Below are 20,461 nucleotides of genomic sequence, written 5' to 3' on the forward strand. Positions count from 1 at the left end.
AGAGGTCTGTCCTGGGTTTGGTATTATTCAGTAAAGAAAAGTACAAAATACTATACTTAACAGAGGAAAAAAAATCAATTGCATAATTACAAAATGGGAAGCAACTGGCTAGGTGGTAGTACTGCTGAAAAGGATCTGGGGGTTATAGTGAATCACAAATTGAATATGAGCCAACAATGAGACACAGCTGTGAAAAAGACTTATATCATTCTGGTTTGTATTGACAGGAATGTTGTATGTAAGACACAGGAGATAAATGTCCCGCTCGACCAGGCATCGTTGAGGACTCAGCTGGAGTACTAGGTCAGTTCTGGGCACCACGCTTTAAGAAAGATGTGGACTAATTGGAGAGAGTACAGAAGAGACCACAAAATTGATCAAAGGTTTAGAAAACCTGACCTATGAGAAACGGTTAAAAAAACCCAGGCATATTCAGTCTTGTGAAAAGAAGCCTGGGGCGGTGGGGGACGGACCTGATAACCATCTTCAAATATATTAAGGGCTATTATAAAGAAGGCAGAGATCAATTGTTCTACATGTCCATTGAGGACAGGAAAAGAAGTAATGAGCTTAATCTGCAGTAAGGGAGATTTAGGTTAGATATTAGGAAAAACTTCCAACTATAAGGCTAGTTAAGCACTGGTACAGGCTTTGAAGGGAGGTTGTGGAATCTCTGTCATTGGAGGGTTTTTTTAAGAACAGGTTAGGCAAATACCTCTCAGGGATGGTCTACGTATACTTGGTCCTTTCTCTGTGCAGGGGAATGGACTAAATGACCTTTTGAGGTCCCTTTCAGCCTTACATTTCAATGCTTCTATGATCATCTCCTGATCAAGGTTTTGAGATGCTAAACTTATTGAGCTCTTTAATTCTCTCACTGTAAGGCTCACTCAAATAATTTTCGTGGTTATTTTCTGCACCGACTCCAATTTTCCTACATGAATTGAGGGCAACTGTATGTTCATGAGCTCCAATTGTGGTGATGTGTCTAAAAAAGCTAATACCTTCTACCATCAGGCATTTATAGACCATGACCAAATCATATCTAAACCATCTTTTGAATAATTTAATTAGATTGATCTCCTTTGTTAGTTCGTTGTAAAACCTCAACTCATTTTTGTTTCTCTTCTCTGAACCCTTTTCATTTTCTCAAAGTCCTTTTAGAAGTGTGCACACCAAACGTGGAGAGTTCGTCTCTACCATGCCATATACAAAGGTAATTAACCTCCTGATTCAGAGATAACTGTTTGGCGTGACCTATCTACTGCTCTCACAAAAGTGAATGCATTAATACAACTAAGCTCTTTTGGGAGTGGAGGAGCAGGTTGGGCTGTGGGGGCTTAGGATAGTGCTGAAATGGAGGAATGAGAGAATTCAAGAAGACCATTGAAAGATTTCCCTCCAAAAATTAACCTGCAGTACTCAGCAGAGTCTGAAAATTGCTAGTTCAGTCAGTTCAATACGAGATGCATACCACTGAAAATCCCAACTTCAATAATGTAACATGAGGCAGAACTAACACTTCACTGGAATCAGAGAAACACAGACATCTCTGCATCTTCAGAGGATTCCCTGAACATCTTCAGATGTTGCCCTAGATTCCAGTCATGAGATCTCAGCTGTCTTTTATCTGACAGAAGAGAATCACACCTATAGTGACAGTTTGTGAATTCCCTTACAACTTTGACTAACCTGTTTTTTTAAAAAAACCTTCCAATAACAGGGATTCCACAGCCTCCCCTAGAAGCCTATTCCAGAGCTCAGCTACCTTTACAGTTAGGTTAGATATCAGGAAATTTTTTCTAAGTCTCCTTTGCTGCAGATTAAATGCTTCACTTCTTGTCCTACCTTCAGTGAACATGGAGAACAATTGCTCACAATTCTCTTTATAGCAGTCCTTAACACATTTGAAGGCTCTCATCCGGTGCCTCCTCAGTCTTCTTTTCTCAAGACTAAACGTGCCTAGTTTTTTTAACCTTTCCTTATAGGTCAGATTTTTCTAAATCTCTCATCATTTTTGTTTTTCTCATCTGGACTTCCTCCAATTTGTCCACAAACATTCCTAAAGTTTGGCACCCAGAACTGAACACAGTACTCCAGCTGAGGCCTCACCAGTGCCAAGTAGAGTGGGATAATTACCTCCCATGTCTTACATAGGATGCTTCTGTTAATGCACCCCAGAATGATTGCCTTTTTGCAACTGCATCACATTGTTGATTCATATTCAATTTGTGATCCACTATAACTCCCGGATCCTTTTCATCAGTACCATCACCTAGCCAACTGTTTTTCATTTTGTAGGTGTACAATGAATGTTTTTCTTCCTAGGTATAGTACTTTGCAGTTTTCTTTACTGAATTTTAGTTTGCACATTTCAGATCATTTCTCCAATTTGTCAAGATCCTTTTGATTTCTAGTCCTGTTCTCCAAAGTGCTTGTGAATGCCAAGCTAGGTGGCTATCCAGCTTGATGTCATCCAAGCTGGAAAGACATCTCTCTTGGATGGTTTAGAAGCAACAAATCCTGCCTTTTTGTAGGGGTTTAGACTCGATGACCCTTGTGGTCCCTTTTAAACCTATGATTCACAAATGTTATAAGCATACTCCCCACTCTATTATCCAAGTCTTTAATCAAAATATTGAATAGTACCGAACCCAGAACCAACCCAGACTCACAGATTTTAAGGCCAGAAGGAAACATTGTGATCATGTAGTCTGACCTCCTGCAAGTTGCAATCCATAGAACCTTGCCTACCCACTCCTGTAATAGACCTGTAACCTTGAAATGAGTTACTAAAGTCCTGAAATCATGATTTAAAGACTTCAAGTTGTACAGAATCCACCATTTATTCTACTTCAACCCTGCTATTAATCCACGCCTCATGCTCCAGAGGAAGGCAGAAACCCTCACTGTCTGCCAATCTGGCCAAGGGAAAATTTCTTCCTGATGCCAATATAGAGATCAGTTAGACCTTGAGCAAATGGGAGAAATGCACCAGCCAGACACCTGGGAAAGAATTCTCTTTAGTAGCTTCGAGCCTTCCCCCTCTAGTGTCCCACCTCTGACTATTGGAGATATTTGCTACTAGCAGTTGCATATGGGCCACGTGTCATCATAGGCAGTCTCGTCATACAATCTCCTTCATAAGTTAGGTTTTTTGTCCCCACTGCTCCCTTTGGAAGGCTGCTTCAGAACGACACTCCTCTGATGGTTAGAAACCTTCATCTAATTTCACGCCTGAACTTGTTGATGGTCAGTTTATATCCATTTGTTTTAAGGCAAATATTGGCCCTTAAAGACCTCCTCTCCCTCCCTGATGTTTATCCCCCTGATGTATTTATAGAGAGCAATAATTTCTCCGCAGCCTTCATTTGGTTAGGCTAAACAAGTCAAGCTTCTTAAGTGTTCTCTCATAAGGAAGGATCTCCATTCTTCTGATCATCCTAGCAGCCCTTCTCTGTACCTGTTCCAGTCTGAATTCATCTTTCTTAAACATAGGTGACCAGAATTGCACACAGTATTCCAGATGAGGTCTCATCTGTGCCCTGTATAATGGTAATTACACTTCCCTGTCTCTCCTGGAAATACTTCTCCTGATGCATCCTAGGATTGCATTAGCCTTTTTCATGGCCACATCATATTGATGGGTCGTAGTTATCCTGTGACTGACAAATACATCCAGGTCTTTCTCCTACTCTGTCACTTCCAACTGATATGTCCACAGCTTACAGCAAAAATCCTGTTAGTCGCTAAATGCATGACTTGGCACTTTATGCTATTAAATTTCATCCCCATTTCTATTACTCCAATTTTCAAGGTCATCCAATCTTCTTGTATGATATTATTGATGTCAAAGTCTCATTCTCCCACCTTTTTATAAATCAATGGGATCGCACATGAATGGATAGAGTCTGCAATTGTCCAACTTGGCCGACGAGATGTGCTTTGTATTACAGCTGTAAGGAATAGCAGGTTAATTTGGCTGCTAGTCTAGAAAAGATGCCTTCCAAAAGAACAACTCAAATTTTATGAGGAATTTGTTTAACTTGGATTACGAGGGCCTTATCTGCTTACAGTCAAGTCAAAGGCAGCTTTGCCATTAAATTCAATCTATCTATGATGAGATTTTCAATAGAACTTTAGTGAATTAAGGACACAAATATTATAAAAAGTCAATGGGGAGTTGGGTGGCTCATTTTGAAAATTACTTACAAGGTTCTTTATCCCTTGCTATGGTAGTATTTGAGCAATTCCAATATATTAGTGATTTTATTATCACAACATCCTCTGAGTTCTGAAAATAGTATTATCTTCATTTTCAGAACTGGGAGCTAAGAGACAGAAATATCAAAGCTGAGAGTTTTCACAAGAGCTTAATAGTTAGACCCCAGATTTTTAAAGATATTTAGGATCAATTTACGGCATTTAGGATTAAAGGTATTGATCAGAATGGCCCCTTCTGGTCTTGGAATCTATGAATCTAGGAGCCTAGTGAGATTTTGCAAAAGCATCTAGATGTCTAACCCTCATTGAAATCAATGAGATTTTGGTGCCTTGTCGCTTTTGAAAATTCCACTAGGCACAGAAATACCTTCAAAAATCTGGTCCTAGGTGGCTAAATCCTACTGAAATTGAATAGAATTGAGTGCCCAATTCCCTTTGGCTGCTTGGAAATCCCAGCCCAAGTGACTGGGCCAAGGCCTCACAGGGAGTCTGTGGCAGAGCTGGAAAATGAACATTGATCTGCTGAGTCTCAGACCAGAGTCTATTCCACATGACCATCCTCCCTCTTTTCATGAAGCCCGTAATTGCATCTTCTTCATTTGTCTCTTCTTTAATCCTTATCTCACACCTTTTCCAAAGGATTTAACAGCCATGGTGCCAGTGAGAGAGTGGAACTGCACAGCAGTCATGGAATTCATCCTGCTAGGGTTTGGAAATGGTCCAGGATGCCAGATGATCCCCTCTGTCTTGTTTCTGGTGATCTACACAGTAACCATGCTGGGAAACACCACCCTGGTTCTCATTATTAGAGTCAACTCTCGCCTTCACACCCCCATGTACTTCTTCTTCATGAACCTGTCACTCTTAGACCTCTACTTCACCTCCACCATCGCCCCCAAAGCCATGGCAAGCTTCCTATCAGGGAGAAAAGCTATTTCCTATAACGAATGTGCCACCCAATTCTTCCTCTTCTGTTTCTTCCTTGCCACTGAAGGTTTCCTCCTGGCAGGGATGGCGTTTGATCGATACACCGCCATCTGCAACCCGCTCCTGTATCCTGTCACCATGTCCAAGTGGGTTTGCATTCAGATGGTGGTAGGGTCATATATCTGCAGCTGTGTGAACTCCATGTTGCAAACAGGGTTCACCTTTATGCTGCACTATTGTGGGTGTAAGGAGATCGAACATTTCTTCTGTGATGGCCCTCCCTTGAACAGTCTCTCCTGCAACGACACGTACATCAATAATCTTGTGATGTTTACCTTATATGGCCTCATCATAGCAATCACTGCCCTGATTGTGCTCATCTCCTACATCTACATCATCTCCACCGTCCTCCGGATTTGCTCTGCTGAGGGCAGGCACAAAGCCTTCTCCACTTGCACCTCCCACATGTTGGTTGTGACTTTATTTTATGGGACCACTGCTTTCATGTACGCCCAGCCCACTTGGTTATCTTCTCTGTACCCAAGGAAAGCATTATCTGTGTTTTACACTTTTGTCATTCCCATGTTGAATCCCTTTATCTATAGCCTGAGAAACAAGGATGTTAAAGAAGCTTTGAGAAGGACTATGGGCCACAAATCTTTGACAAAATGAACCTTGCATTTCGACAGAGAGACAGAACACAGCGTGTCAGCATTCTTTTTAATTTGCACAAAGAACTGGAGCAGCAAGAAAAAACTACAAAATTATGACACACTATTTCATTGTTTTTCTTTCTTATTTCTTATCCGGCTATAAAACAATGAGTTTTTGAAACAGGTGGGTGGACATCTAGTACAACTCGTCTGTATGCCCATCTCTTTCTCTCTGACTGTCACTATCACTTCCCTCTCTAGTTAGCACTATATTTACACTTGTGCATGTTGGTGATTCGGGAGATCATTCAGACATGGAGACTAACAGAATTCTAAAATGTCTTTATTATTGCTTCAGGACATGAGCCAACCACTGACTGCCTGGGCTAGGATGAAATTTTCCTCATAGTTTAGCCTATAATTTTCCTTCCTCTGAAGCAGCTGATATTGACTACCACTGGAGATGAGTGCCTGGACTAGAAGAACAACAGGGCTGATGCTGCATGGCAATTTCTCTGTCAAGTGACAATATAGCATGTTAAAAACAATAAAGTATGTTCATAGACTTCAAATCTTTGTGTATGTTTTTACATTCCTGTATCTGTAGAATAGGTAAGAGCCATCTCCAAATCCTTGGGGAGCTGAAATTAGTGTGCTCTACAAAAGGATTTAGGCATCTAACTGCTTCTTTAGGTGCCTAAATCCAACATTTCAGTGCCACTGAGCTGCACAAAACCTGTCGCTTAACCCTGTGAGCCTTTAAAATCTCCAGGTGCCTGACTTTCCAACATTCAAGTCCCCAAGACTCTTTAGTGTCTGACAGTCAGCATGTGCACAGCCACCTTAGTGTAAGTGCCTGGGTGCCTATCTGATCTCTAAGTCACAATGGGGTCCTCAGAGCAGGTGTGGCACCACCTGCCTAGCCTGTGGGGATTGATCTGGTAGGTGGTCTCAGACCACATCTAAACATGGGGGCAGGTGAGGCCTCCCTTATAACTTTTATATCCTGGGTTGAAGCACTCACTTGGGATGTAGAAAACCTGAGTTCAGTTCCCCTCCATTTGTGATGTGCGGTTGGTATTTGGACTTGGATTTCTAGCCTCCTAGATGAGTGTCCTAACCCTGGGCTATGGTATATTGTAGGCTGAATGTCCCTATCTCTCCTGTAGAAGCTGTTCCACTTTGTATGAAATAATTAAATATACACCAAGCAACAAAGGGAGTGAGAATGAGTCTATTGTGCAGCAGTTTGAGCATCCAACAGAGAGATGCTATTGGGCAAACCCTTCATCTTGTTAGGCAGAAGGGGGAAACTGAACTGGATTTATCCACAGCCTGGCTTGCTACACTGACCACTGAACTGAAGGGGAGGCCTCCCAGACCTACCCCCTGGTAGTCATAAAACACCTGCTCAGCTGCTGAATCCTTTGGGCCCCTAAACTCCCACATCTGAGATGCGTACCATAACCACTGGGATAAAAGTCATGCTGGAGCTCTTCTTCCTAATTCTGTCTTCTTGTTTCCACAAAATCAAATGGATATAACTGGCCATGAACAAATTCAGGCTGGAAATTAGAGAAAGGTTTCTCACCCTCAGAAGGGTGAGGTTCTGGAACAAACTTCTAATAGGAGCTGTAGGGATGCACAACTTAATTAGTTTTCAGAAAGTGTTGGATAAAATTATGACAGTGTGATGGTGTAGGGCAGGGCTCAGCAACCCTGGTGCTTACTTCTGGTTTATGTCTTATGTTCCTAAAGGATATGCTTCAGGGTTTCAGCTGGACACCACGGTTCATGAAGGAATCCTTCCTCCTCCCACCAATGTATTCTGGGAGGGTGGGGTTTTTTTTCTCCTTCCTCTGAAGCATGAGGGTTGGCCACGGTTGGAGATAGGATCTTGAATGGGATGAGCCAAGGCTCTGAGGTGTTACTAAGTTTTCTCTCTCTCAGATGTTTGCCTACACTGTTCTTGCTCACATAGTCAGGGATTAACTGATTGAAAATTAGCTGAGGACACAAAAACTAACTGCACTTTTTTAAGTATATTGGAAGCAGGAAGCCAGACAAACAATCAGTGAGGCCATTGGATGATCAAGATGCTAAAGGATCACTCAGGAAAGACATTGCTGTTGTGGAGAAGCTAAATGAATTCTTTGCATTAATCTTCACTTCAGAGGATGGGAGGGAGATCCCTTCAGCTTAGGTGATAAATTAGAGGAACTGTCCCACACCGAGCTGTTGATAGAGGAGGTTTTGGAAGAAATTGATAGATTAAACAGTAGTTAGTCATGAGGACCAGATGGTATTCATCCAAGAGTCCTGAAGAAACTCAGATATGAAATTGCAGAACTCCTTCTTTTGTCATGAGATCTATCATTTCACATGCACTTTCTCCCAAAATTGCCTTCCACCTTCAGATTTGCAACCACTTCCTTCCTGTTGGTTAGAATCAAGTGAAAAATGGCTCTGCAGCCACACCTTTCACCCACACTCTGACCCCCACCCCCCCAGCTAAGCCCCTTACTCCCACTCTGGCCCAACCTGCCTAGCTAGGTTTTGCAGTCCTGAGGTCCCAAATTGGGCCATTGCAGAGTAATAGGTCACATCCATAGACTCTTATTGTATACGTGTGTGGGGTTTTTGTTTGTTTTTGTGTTTTCAGAAAACCAAAGAAGCCATTTGCACTGAAAACACTCAGTTCAGCCTATGTGAGCAATGAAGATTTACTCTGGTTGTTAGAGATTGTTGAGATTTTAAAGCATTGTAAGAGAGGTGCTCAAATCCTATTAATTCTCCCAGTTACTTTAAAACCCTAAACCAGACCAAGACTCTTATTTCTATTTATTTGAAAATAAGATCCCATGGGTCCAGAACCCAGGTCTGCAGAGGTATTAGTCACTTAACCACTCCAAAATGGTATACAGCAGTAAATATAACCAGCCTGCATGCAACGTCCCATGACTGTGGTGGAGACAGACTATGGGAAGATCCACATCAGGGCTTTGATAGGCAGCAGCCCCATGGCTCCTGACTGGCTCCCTGCCCTATATAAACCCAAAGGGTGCTCCAGGCAACAGTATGGATCTTCTGTAGTTGCTCTGACTGTTCTGGCTCTATGTTCTTGAACTCCTGGCTTGACTGTGCCTTGTTTTGGACTTTGCCTCCTGATTCAAACATGACTTGTCATGAAACATGACTTGGATTCTAATACTCGTTATTGACCCTGGCCTGGAACTGACTATAAACTCCTTGGCTACCTCGAGACTCAGGTTTGCCCCTTGTCGCTGACTGCCCTTTTTGAGTTCCTGAAATTGATAGTCTTCCAAATATCCCATGGAACTGGGGAGTGGTGTAGCTCATAGGGCTAGCTTGCCTTTAGTATATTCAGTGCCTTACCTTCCTTATATTTAGCTAATTTCATTATATTCAGCTGTAATGCAAGAAACTTACAGGCCTATATCCTGTAAGATATTAGCTGAAGCATTATTTAGCAGAAGTATGGTTAAGTAGACTGTAACTCTTGTCACAGAGCAACCTTTACTTTTAGGTTTGGGGAACTAAGAAGAGCTTGCTCAATGGCAGGAGTTAGAATGGTCCAGTAAATTTTGCCATGGAGAGATAGCTCAGTGGTTTGAGCATTAGCTCTCTAAAAGTGAAGTTTCCTGAGGGAGTACCATGGGTGTTTTTCCTTTATAACAAACTACAGCACGTTTCTTAATGAAATGGAAACTGCATGGGTCATTTCTAGAAGTGCCTAAATGATTTAGAGCACAATTCAATGGGACTTGGCTGACCAAGTTGCCTGAAAGAGGAGGTGGTGTCCCTTCTTCCAACCATTAGCCCAGTGTTCCTTACTGGTGTTCTGGAAGACCTGGTTTCAATTCACCATTCTACCTCCTGTAGAGCAGGGACTGAAACTTTGACTTCCCATCTGAAGGCCCTAACCACCAGTATATAGGTACACAGGGGTGGAGTTTTCTCAAGCTTTCCCATTGAAGCTATTCCACTTATATAAAATACTTGGCTAGTCATGAGGCAAATATTACACTGTAGCTCAGTGTTAGGGGACTCCTTCGGTAGGTTCAACTCATTGGTCCATTGAGTGTATAAATAACTTTTATTTATACATTGTAGAACAGCTTCAATACTCCAGAACACCTTATAGCCCAGATATTAAGTCACTTTCCTCAGAGAGGGGAGATCTCACTTCAAATCTCTGCCCCCAGCCCCATGTAGAGAAGGGAAGAAAACCATGGTCCCCCACATGCAAGGAAAGTGACCTACCAATGGACTGAAGTTACAAGAAAAGGAGCAGCAGAGGGACTCCACTTCCTCCTGCTGTTTTGTGAATTTAGCACAATCTTTATTTTTTTGGCTGCAATAATTCAGTAAAATTTGTATTAAAATTATGAATAATTTTGAATTGATCTTTTTGGTGAATAAACTTACAATTTATCTCCTCCTTTGTCTCAACAGTTATTTACTGCCATCATAGAATCATAGAACTGGGGCTGCTGATTGTAGGGCAGTGGTTAAGGCACTGGACTGGGACACAGATGATCTGGGTTTAATTCTGGTCTGCATCAGTGACTTCTTAGCAGGGGAGAGATAGCTCAGTGGTTTGAGCATTGGCCTGCTAAACCCAGGATTCTGAGCTTAATACTTTAGGGAGGGCCATTTAGGGATCTGGGGCAAAACTCTGTCTGAGGACTGACCCTGCTTTGAGCAAGGGGTTGGACTAGATGACCTCCTGAGATCCCTTCCAATCCTGATATTCTATGAAATGAAAGGGACCTCAAGAGGTCATCTTGTCTAGTGCCCTTCACTCAAGGCAGGACTAAGTATTGTCTAGACCATCCCTCACAGGTGTTTGTTTGTGCAACCTGCTCTTAAAAATCTCCAAAGAGGAGATTCCACAATATCCCTAGGCAATTTATTCCACTGTTTAACCACTCTGGCAGTTAGAAATTTTTTCCTAATGTCCAACCTAAATCTCCCTTGCTGCTATTTAAGCCCATTGCATCTAGTCCTTTCCTCAGATGTTAAGGAGAACAATTTTCTCCCTCATCCTTGTAACAACCTTTTATGTACTTAAAAGATGTTAACATGTCCCCTATCAGTTTTCTCTTCTCCAGATTAAATAAACCTATTTTTTTTTCAAATCTCCCCTCAGGTCATATTTTCTAGACCTTTAATTATTTTTGTTTCTCTTCTCTGAACTTTCTCTAATTTGTCCACATCTTTCCTGAAATGTGGCGCCCTGTATTGGACACAGCCTAAATACACACTTTTTTGTTTGTAATTGACTGTTGCTGAGATTGTGTACCTAAATCCTGTGATAATCCAAGTCTCATTGCTCTTGTTTTCAGGCACAACAGAGCATTGCTTGAGTGTTGACCCAGCCCAGTGTTACTGGTAGCTTGTTACAGAGAGTAAACTTCAGGGATCTTGTCCCAAGGGGAACAAAACAGAATTTAAACCATTCTCAAGAAATCAGCTTTTAATCTTGGAGGCAGTTCAGGAAAAGCTTTTTATTCCACTCCCACAGATAACCCTAGACACCTTAGTGGTTTCATTGCTCTGGGTAAAGGATCCAAGGATCATATCTATAGACCTATTGAATGTCTTGAGATGCTGTATTCCAGATGCAGATAGACTAGGTAGACTACCAACTTATTGATTTGGCTACGAATACAGAGAAAATCACAAGTAAGAATGATCTTACCATATTTATGATCCACATTTAAAAGGCAGGTGAGTTGATTCATATTCCTATTTATTTTAATTTTCAATTTCAAAGGACCAGATTCTGCTCCACTTATCTAGGGTTGGGTTTCTCTGTAGAGTCCCATTGACTTCTGCCGGGATGCAACACTCTGCTCACACTGTCAGTTACAACACAGGAGCCGTGGCTGGCAACCCAGCTACTATATGAATCATCCAGCTCGCTAGCTCGCTCGCTCTCTCTCTCTCCAGCACTGAGACATATTAGTTCAGTTGGTGCATGTTAGCAGTAGTATTTGTGTTTGGGGATGGTGAGGTTGGGGGCAGGGAATTCTCTGGAGATGGCAGACATTAGGGTTTAAACATCAATTTGACGTTGGACAGAACACTGACTTCATTCCCATTTCCAACTAAAAATCAATGTCAAAATAGCCATTCACTTCCAAGAGGGCACAGCCTGATATTCAGAGTCAAAAAGAGGAAGCTGCTGTCTAAAATGTATCTCCATGTGTCACCTATAAATACTGACTGACCGGATTCTGTAGGTTTAGATAGTCAGGAGTCTTGTTAAACCCTCGACAGAATTCCTGTATTTCAGGTGCTCAAATTCATTCATTCTCCTTGATCTTTCCTTCACATTCTCACAGTGCCTAAGAGTAGTGTCTGCTGGAAGTCACTTACCACGACGTCTTGCAGTCCTAGCATGTTTTACTCTTAGCTCCAATAACTGCTAGGATTGCGTTTGTTCTAGTTTTCTATAATTGCTCCCCTTCAAGGCAGCATTCTTCATACTTCGCCATCCTGTCTCCTTGTTTTTTTTTTTATTGTCTGCTGGCACAGCAACATCAATTAACATGGGCTTGTTTGCTGTATTTTTCTACACCTATATCTGGCCTGTCTGACTGCACCATTCGGTCTGTGACAATTGCCAGATTCCATAAATCTTACCATCTTCATTCTCTAGAGCTTGGTGCAAGTATGGATTTTTACAGAGGCTCCATGCAGGCACTTTGCAAATTCAGACTGTCTTCATATATTCTTTTCCAGATAGACCCTAGCAGTTGCTCAACGCATGCTCCACTATCCTTTCCTTTTTATAACACATTCTGGGGCTCAGAGAGCAGTTGTCGGTGAATTTTACTTCTTACAAAATTAAACCCCATAAGGATTTTTCTTTTCTGCTCATAATGAAGCTCTCCCTCTTCTTTTCAGGGATCCTTCTACAAGTCATGAGTTTGTCAATCTTCTATCACCAATAGGTTCGATCTCTCTCCATCACTGTCTGTGCATTGATCTCTGTGTAAACCTTTCAAGTCTTGTTGCTTTCTCCTTTCTTTCATGCTTTCTTGGGCTTGGATGCAGCTCAGTCATTGCTTGTTATCGTGACTGGATGATCTTTATTCTGGTCAACTCCTCATATATTTTGATATTATAGTCTTCATTATCAATTGCTTTCTCTACAGATAGCAGAGGTTTTCCTTTATCACATCATGGGATGTACATCCTGTCTATGACTTGATTGCTATCTAATACTCTATGCATCACCGGCAACTGTCTGTCTTCTTTGGATGCCATTTTTTTCTTCTCTCGATTCCACTTGATCACTCCAGCAATATTCTGTACTACTGGAATCCCCCCACATATTAATGGCTCAGATCACATTCTTAGACTTCAGTTTTGTCCATAGAGTAGTTCGTGTACATCTGTAATATTGTTTCCTCACTTTTTCTTTCAATTTCTTATGTAGAGGCTCTGACAGTTCCCTGATTCCAAGATATTTGTATGGGTCATGCTGAGATATCCTGGATAGTTCCTTCATTAACTTGTATGTCATCAGATTGTACCAGTCTGGCCATTTTTACAGATGCTGACACAGAGTTAGCCAAGCCAACGCATAGCTTTATAGCTTCACCAAACTTTTCCACACATCATCAATCTCTGTAGCTCCTTTTTGTGACTGTTCATGTAGTTTCAGATTGCTCAATTTGAACAAATTGTTAACTGGTTGTTGGTCTTTGCTGATATGGTAAATTGTGGTTATCTCAACAAGCATCCACGTTAGTGGCAGCTTGATTACCACAAACAGCACTTTTGCTAAGGAATCCCCTTGAAAGATTTCTCTTTTAAGTTGAACCTCATCAATGAGTCCCTTCCAGGTAAAGTCTAGTGCTCCAATTAAACATAGATTGCTTCAGAAAGGAAATGATCTGTGGATGAACCATGGACATTTTCAGTGTCTTATTGATCTTGGAATGAGACACTGTTGGATGCTCTCTGGTAGTGTACCCACACAATCATTTAATGTTTTTCTTTCTTTGTTTTGCATTGCACCTTTTTGGGTTTTGAGAAATGGGTGGGCAGAAGCCAGCCCACTAATGAAGGACCACCACCCCCTAGCCTAAGGGGACGATCTACAGGACCTGGAATCCAAATGATTTTGGGGGACAACCAATGAAATAACAGGGACAGGAGTGCTGTCAAAGGGTCAAAAGAAGGGACCCTGATGGGTACACTGAGCAGAGAACCCACGACAGCTCCCACTGGTCCTCAAAGGCGTCAAGGCTGCCAGTGGACGCTGCTCAGAGAAACTCTACCCGGATATGGGAACGGACAGAGGATCGGAATTTGTTTTGCATTGTATGGGGTGATTACCCTCTCATGCCCTGTGGGGCTTTAAACAGCCCAGGTGAGGGCTGTGGCTGGGGCAAGAAGCCTGGACTGATTGGGGAAGGTATGCTCAGCTGTGGCCATGCCCCAGTCAGGCCCAAGTGGCCCCTAAAAGAGGCTGGGAGCCAGGGCAGACTTCCTCCACTTGTAGAGGGAGAAGAGTCTGGCTGAAGGGACCTAAGCAAGACACCAAGATTGGAAGCAGGGCTGAGGAAGGGCCAGGGGAGCTGGGAGCTCCTGCCTGAAAAGCCCCAGGCTGCAGGCCTGACTCTAGGCCGAATAGATGCAGGGTTGGATAGGCAGAGGCAATAGGTCTGAACACCTTTGCCTGTGATGAGTGGCTGATGCCCCAGTAAACACGGGCTAGAGGGAGACTGGTCAGTAGCCAAGACTGAGACGATGTAGGGATAGTGGGTGGGGGTTCCCCTGGGAGGAGGAGACCCAGAACTGTGGGGGTACTGCCAGGGGGCAGCACCCAGGTACAGGGGCACCAGGGTCCTGGGAGGGACAAAGGGGCCAGCAGCGGCAGCGGGACACCGCCTGCAGAGAGCGCTCCAGAGGCTGAATGCTAATTCCTGAGTATAACCAGCAGAAGGCACTGCCAGGTGAGTCTGCGCACGCTCACATGCATCTTGTGTGATCCTCCTGTTTAGCCAGAGGAGGCCTTTTGTTCCTTACATTTTTACAGTGCTGCCTTTTTGCTCAGGAACCAGCATTCCATTGTGAGCTAGCCCTATCCAGATCTTCTTTGCCAAAATTATTGTTAGAAGTTTCTATATATATAGTAAACACATGGTCAGTCTATAATTCATAGGATCAATACAATCTTCTTCTTTCTTCCTTCTTTTTTCTTTTTTTCCCTGTATGAGAAGAGTTGTCCCTGTCACCATCCATCTTGGATACCCATTCTCCAATCACTGTTTATTGAACACCTTAATAAATCACAGAGCGTTGTAAGGCGTTTGAGCCAGAATCCATGCATCTCACCTAGTCCGGGTGATTTCCAGTTTTTCATTTATCTTAGAACCTCTTTTCTTTCTGTGTATTGCTCTGTGGAGTGTTTTTTGTAAACCTTTTCTCTCTTTTGTAATCTGATTCACTGTCTGCTTATGTTGTACAGTCTCAGACCAGATTTCCTTCCAGAAGCAGTGAAACTGCATTTATTTGCCTATTCTGTTTTGTTTTTTTTTAACATCAGTCAGATGAAAGACTCTCCTAGGGTCTCTGGTGAAGTGACTGTTCCTATGATACTAATAACTTTGTGCTGAAATCTTTCAAGTCCATGACTCTAAGTGATCAGCTTCTTTTTACCTTGTTCCTTCATAACTTTCTCATCTTTTCATTCAGCTGATATTTCATCTCCAAGGCTGTTTACTGCTCTTTTCTCTTCAAATGATTTTGCTCATATTCATCCAGTAGGCTGGTATCTCAATGAAAAAGCGTACTCTTCTGTTTTAACCTTCATTTCCATGGAGATTCTTGAAGACAGGAAGTTTTCTAATGGTTCATATGTTTAGGTTGATTAATGTTAAACCAACGAGCTGCTACTGTTACTATAACATAAATTATATAATTTGTACTGACTAATCATTGCTGCTGTTTTCTGCAGCTTCCTTGAGCACTTCATTTATTGCTCACATTATATCAACCAGTGTGTGATGGTCTACAAATTTCACAGTTGGTAGTGCTGGTGCTCAATATCTCTTACATTCTGCATTATCTCAATCAACAAATTCTTCATATTTTCTGTACTTTCTTCAGATGCTTTTTCACTCATATTTGTCCTCAAATTTTCTTCCATTTCTGGCTTGCGTTTATCCTATGTCATTGCTCCCTCCAAAATGTTTGCATGTAGTTCTACATGACTTATCTCACTTTTCAGGCTTTCAATCTCCATTTGTATAAATTCTCCTTTTTGGAATAAAGCTCTCAGTTGTGCAGTGAGTCTATGCTTGATAATTTTTCTCTGTGTTTTCATTTCTCTCCTTCCAGTGTTGAAGCATTTTCCTTGCTCCAGGCTCTTTCTTCTAGGTTTGCCAAAAGACAACTGCAGATCACTTCTTGGTTTATAAGATGACTCCTTTTCACTCTATTGTCACAAATGAACTCTGGTTGTTTGGGCAGTTGCATGATACATAGGTTGCCCATCTCCACACAAAACACTCTGCTTGGGAGGAGGCTGTCATCCAGATACAGTCTTCTGAGGCCCACTTTAGAGGTAATCAATTATTATGAATGCCATATTCTCCATACTGGTTTGGGTTGCAAGGCTATACCCAGCTGGATAGGAAAACATAATTTCTAGGCCTTGGACATTTCCTCTTCTTCTGGAATTCTAGAGATTTAATAGGGATCAATCCAATAAGATTCTACAGATACTACATTCTGTAGTTTTTGTAGAGTATTTATAGAATTGGACAGATCCCATGCTGGTGTGCTGCAGCCATAGCTCCATAGGCATCAATGGGCCAAATCTCCAGCTGGTGTAAATCAGCTGTAGCTCTATTGAAGTTAGTGAGACTAATGAAAGAGATATTAGGCAAGAGAAAGACAGTAAGAGAGTGACTTTATATCCTAGTGGTTAGGCCACTCACCTCCAGATACAGGATGTCAAGGATCCAGTCCTTCTGCACCACAGTGGAACAGCTTCAGCAGGAGAGAATCATGTCCCACTATCCCAATGTGTTAGTTGAGCGGAGTTTCTGTGAATACCACTGGGGCCTGATCCTCGAATTTAGGCAACTAAAGTGGTAGTTTGGCACCAAAGTCTTTTTCTGCATCTAGCCCGTTTTTGTCTATTTTAAACGTACTTTTTATAGGATGTAGTAAGCCTCTCTTTACATTTATCCTACTGATCAGATCAGCTCCACAGGACATTTCAATTTACTTGTGTGTTAATTTTATTTTTTTCCAGTCTGACAGATCAGTTTTCCTGAATAAGGATCAATGGGAAATCAAACTGAAGTGACTGAATTTATTATCCTGGGACTTTCCAATGACCCACAGATGCAGATTTTTCTCTTCATGGTGTTTTCAGCTGTCTACCTAATCACACTGTTGGCAAACATGGTGATCATGCTGGCGATAAGGGCTGATCCTCACCTTCACACCCAAAGTATTTCTTCCTGTCTCATTTATCCTTTGTTGATATCTGCTATTCCTCAGCCATTGTCCCTAATATGTTGGTGCATTTTGTAGCAGAGCACAAAACCATTTCTGTCAATAGCTGCATTGCATAGGTGTTCTTCATTTTCCTGCTGGCTACTACTGAAATTTATTCTCTCAGCAATGGCTTATGACCGCTATGCTGCCATCTGTGCCCCATTGCATTACATGGAGAGAATGAGCAAAGGGATCTGTGTTCAGCTGGTGAGTGGTGCATGGGCAATAAGTTTCTTCCATGCCCTGCTTAACACTGTTTTTCCCCTCAAGTTGCATTTCTGTGGGCCCAATCAAATCAGCCATTTCAGCTGTGAGCTCCCTTCTCTATTACATCTATCCTGCACTGAGACCTTCACTAATCAAGTGCTGCTTCTTACTTCTATTCTGATATTTGGATCAAGCTCCTTTCTCTTCACTCTGATCTCCTACATTCACATCATCCCCACTATCCTGAGGATACAATCTGAGGAGGGCAGGCATAAAGCCTTCTCCACCTTCAGCTCCCACCTGATTGTGGTCGGCTTGTTCTACGTGACAGGTTTTCTCCAGTACACAAAACCCAGCTCAGTTTCCTCTGTGGTGCCCGATGAAATGTTCTCCATCCAGTACAGCATCTTAACCCCCATGGTAAACCCCATCATCTACAGCCTGAAAAACAAAGAGGTGAAAACAGCTGTAGGGAAAACATTGGGGAAATTCAAATTTCTCAAGTAGTGTCAATGTTATTTAAAAAAATAAAAATTGCATATCCACAAGTGGATAACTTGTGTTTGGGAGATTCTCAGCTAAGCATCTGTCATTTTGGGCCAAAGCTTTAGCTGGTCTAAATCAGTATGCCTCCATTGAACTCAGCAGGCCACATCCCCATTGCATAGAAGAGACACTGGAGCAAAGGGGATGGGATCCTGGTGTGATGTTGAACCCCATAAGACTTTATGGAAATATGCTTATGAATGTGTATATGACATAACTGGAATATATTTTATGCTATATATGCCATGTAACATATCTATGTAAAGGTTATGATCTCCTGAATATATTCATCCTATTTGTATGCATATGTTATTGTTGTATTCGAACTTATGAATATTGGCTGTATACTTGTTTGGTTTTTAAATAGCCTTAGTAAGGCATTTGGTCAGCTTCTTTAGAAAGAAATTTGCAAGTTAAGTGCCCAGTCAAGAAGCACTTAACAGAAAATGGATCATGGAAGACTCCAATCCACAGAAGTCTACATGAGGACATTCAAGGTAGCATGTGAACCATGGCTGCTACCTGTAAGTTCTGAGTCATGCATTGAGATGTGACTTGCCCATGTGACTCCAAAACTCCATCCTGTAGCTGGAATTCTACACAGGGAGAGGGAGGGGTATCCACCTACAAAAGAGAGTCTATTTAAGCCCCTGAGAGACCCCTCCATTTTTTCTTAAGCTGGCTCAAGAGAGAGCCTTTCCACCCCCAAGGATACCTGAAAGAAACTGGAACAAAGGACAGTAACTAGAGGTTGTCCCTGCCTGCAGGTATATGGGATCTTGGGGAGCAATTACCACACAGGTGGGGTGCAAAATAAACTTTATTAAGAAAATGCAAAAACAGGGAAAATTTAATAGTGAGGGGTATGGGGTTTGTTAAGGTAGGCAATTGGGGAGGGAGTTCTTTTAGTATAGTATAGGGGGTTTCAATAGTGGGGTACAATACAGTGGGGTACAATACAGTTGGTAACCAACTAACACTGAAGTATAAATGTAACAGGTAGCTAACAATTTCTAGGTAAAGAGTGTGTCACAGCAGCATACAACCAACTAACAGTTATGGGTAAAATGTGTTAAATAACCAACAACTCTAGGTAAAAATGTGTCACAGTGATGTAAATATAAAATGTGAGGTGTGTGAGAGAGAAAAAGGGTAACCAATGGGGTTTTATGCTAGACTTCAGTAATACAATTGAGGTTTGGCAGCAGTAAGAGCGGGGTGAACACGTGGGGGAAGGGATTAAAAGAGAGAGAGAGAGAGAAAGGCAGTGGTAGAGGAATGAGGTTAGGGGATGGGGGAAGAGGAGCACGTGGTGGAGCAGAAACCAAAGATAGAGGCGCTACAGAGGGAGATTTAAACTCAGGGAGACACAGAGAGCAGACAGGCTGCAAGTTTAAACAGCAGAGAGACTGCAATGAGTGACTGGGGAGCTCGGGGGGGGGGGGAATTGGGGCAGTGGGAAGACAAATTCAAATAGTAAAAACCTTATCTATCCCCTAACTTAATCAAACTTATATAAAATGACAAGCAGCTACAGAATACAACCAGGCAATGATTTTCTAAACTTATCTTAACCAACAATCAGGCAACACAACAAATATCACAGAAACTTACAAGCTCTACAATCTTAACAAACTATGACTTATTAAAAAAAAACAAGACCTATGGTGCACCTTATGCTATGGGGAGGTTACAGAGGGCAGAGTGGTATGTATCCAGGACCCAGCTCCCAAGGAAGCCAAGGGATGGTGGCTACAGCGGTGGATACAGCTGAAAGCAGAGAGCCCCAAGGCAAAGCCCACAGGAGCAGAGCTTAGCAGTGGCAAAGAGCCCTGTAGTTTAAGAGAGGTTTTAAGACACAGACCAAGGTTTAGCTTGAGTCTGTGTGCTGGGGAAACAGAGCCAGCAGCTAAAATAATAAAATAAAAGTATAGAAAGTTTTACAGAGGGATTCTTACCAGTCCCCAAGGCAGCAGCAAAGGCAGAAGCAGCAGAAACATCAGAAGAGGCAAGGAGGGTTCGGTACAGTCTCAATAATCAGGAGATCTCTCAGGTAGCAATTCGTTCTTCATGGGGGGGGGGTTCAAAAACGGGGGTACGCTCAAAAATAAAACGAGAGCGGAGAAAGGACCCCCCAGAACCCCTGGCTGATCAGACCAGGCAGCAATGCAGGAACCTTTCTGAGGTGTGTTTCAAAAATGTCTGGTTTTAAAGGCAAACTTGGGCAGTTTCCCACCAGTAATCCTGATAGGCTCCCTCTGTCACAGGGGAGGGGGCACAGGGGAAAAACTGAAGGTAAGCCCAGAGACATGCCTGGACATAGTCCTGTGCAATAGGTGACTCAAGAGCAC

At 42.3% G+C, this 20,461-nt stretch overlaps 1 protein-coding gene and 1 pseudogene across 1 annotated transcript; both read left to right on the forward strand.

The window, feature by feature from the left end:
- The first annotated feature begins 4,875 nt into the window (after positions 1 to 4,875).
- Positions 4,876 to 5,823, forward strand: LOC115641083 (olfactory receptor 12-like). Its single transcript, XM_030544191.1, has one exon. The coding sequence runs from the start codon at positions 4,876 to 4,878 to the stop codon at positions 5,821 to 5,823; it is 948 nt and encodes a 315-aa protein (XP_030400051.1).
- An 8,937-nt stretch (positions 5,824 to 14,760) lies between these two features.
- On the forward strand, positions 14,761 to 18,071 carry LOC115641084 (annotated as a pseudogene).
- The last annotated feature ends 2,390 nt before the right edge of the window (positions 18,072 to 20,461 follow it).

Source organism: Gopherus evgoodei, unplaced genomic scaffold (assembly GCF_007399415.2).
Source record: "Gopherus evgoodei ecotype Sinaloan lineage unplaced genomic scaffold, rGopEvg1_v1.p scaffold_33_arrow_ctg1, whole genome shotgun sequence".
Taxonomy (NCBI): domain Eukaryota; kingdom Metazoa; phylum Chordata; order Testudines; family Testudinidae; genus Gopherus; species Gopherus evgoodei.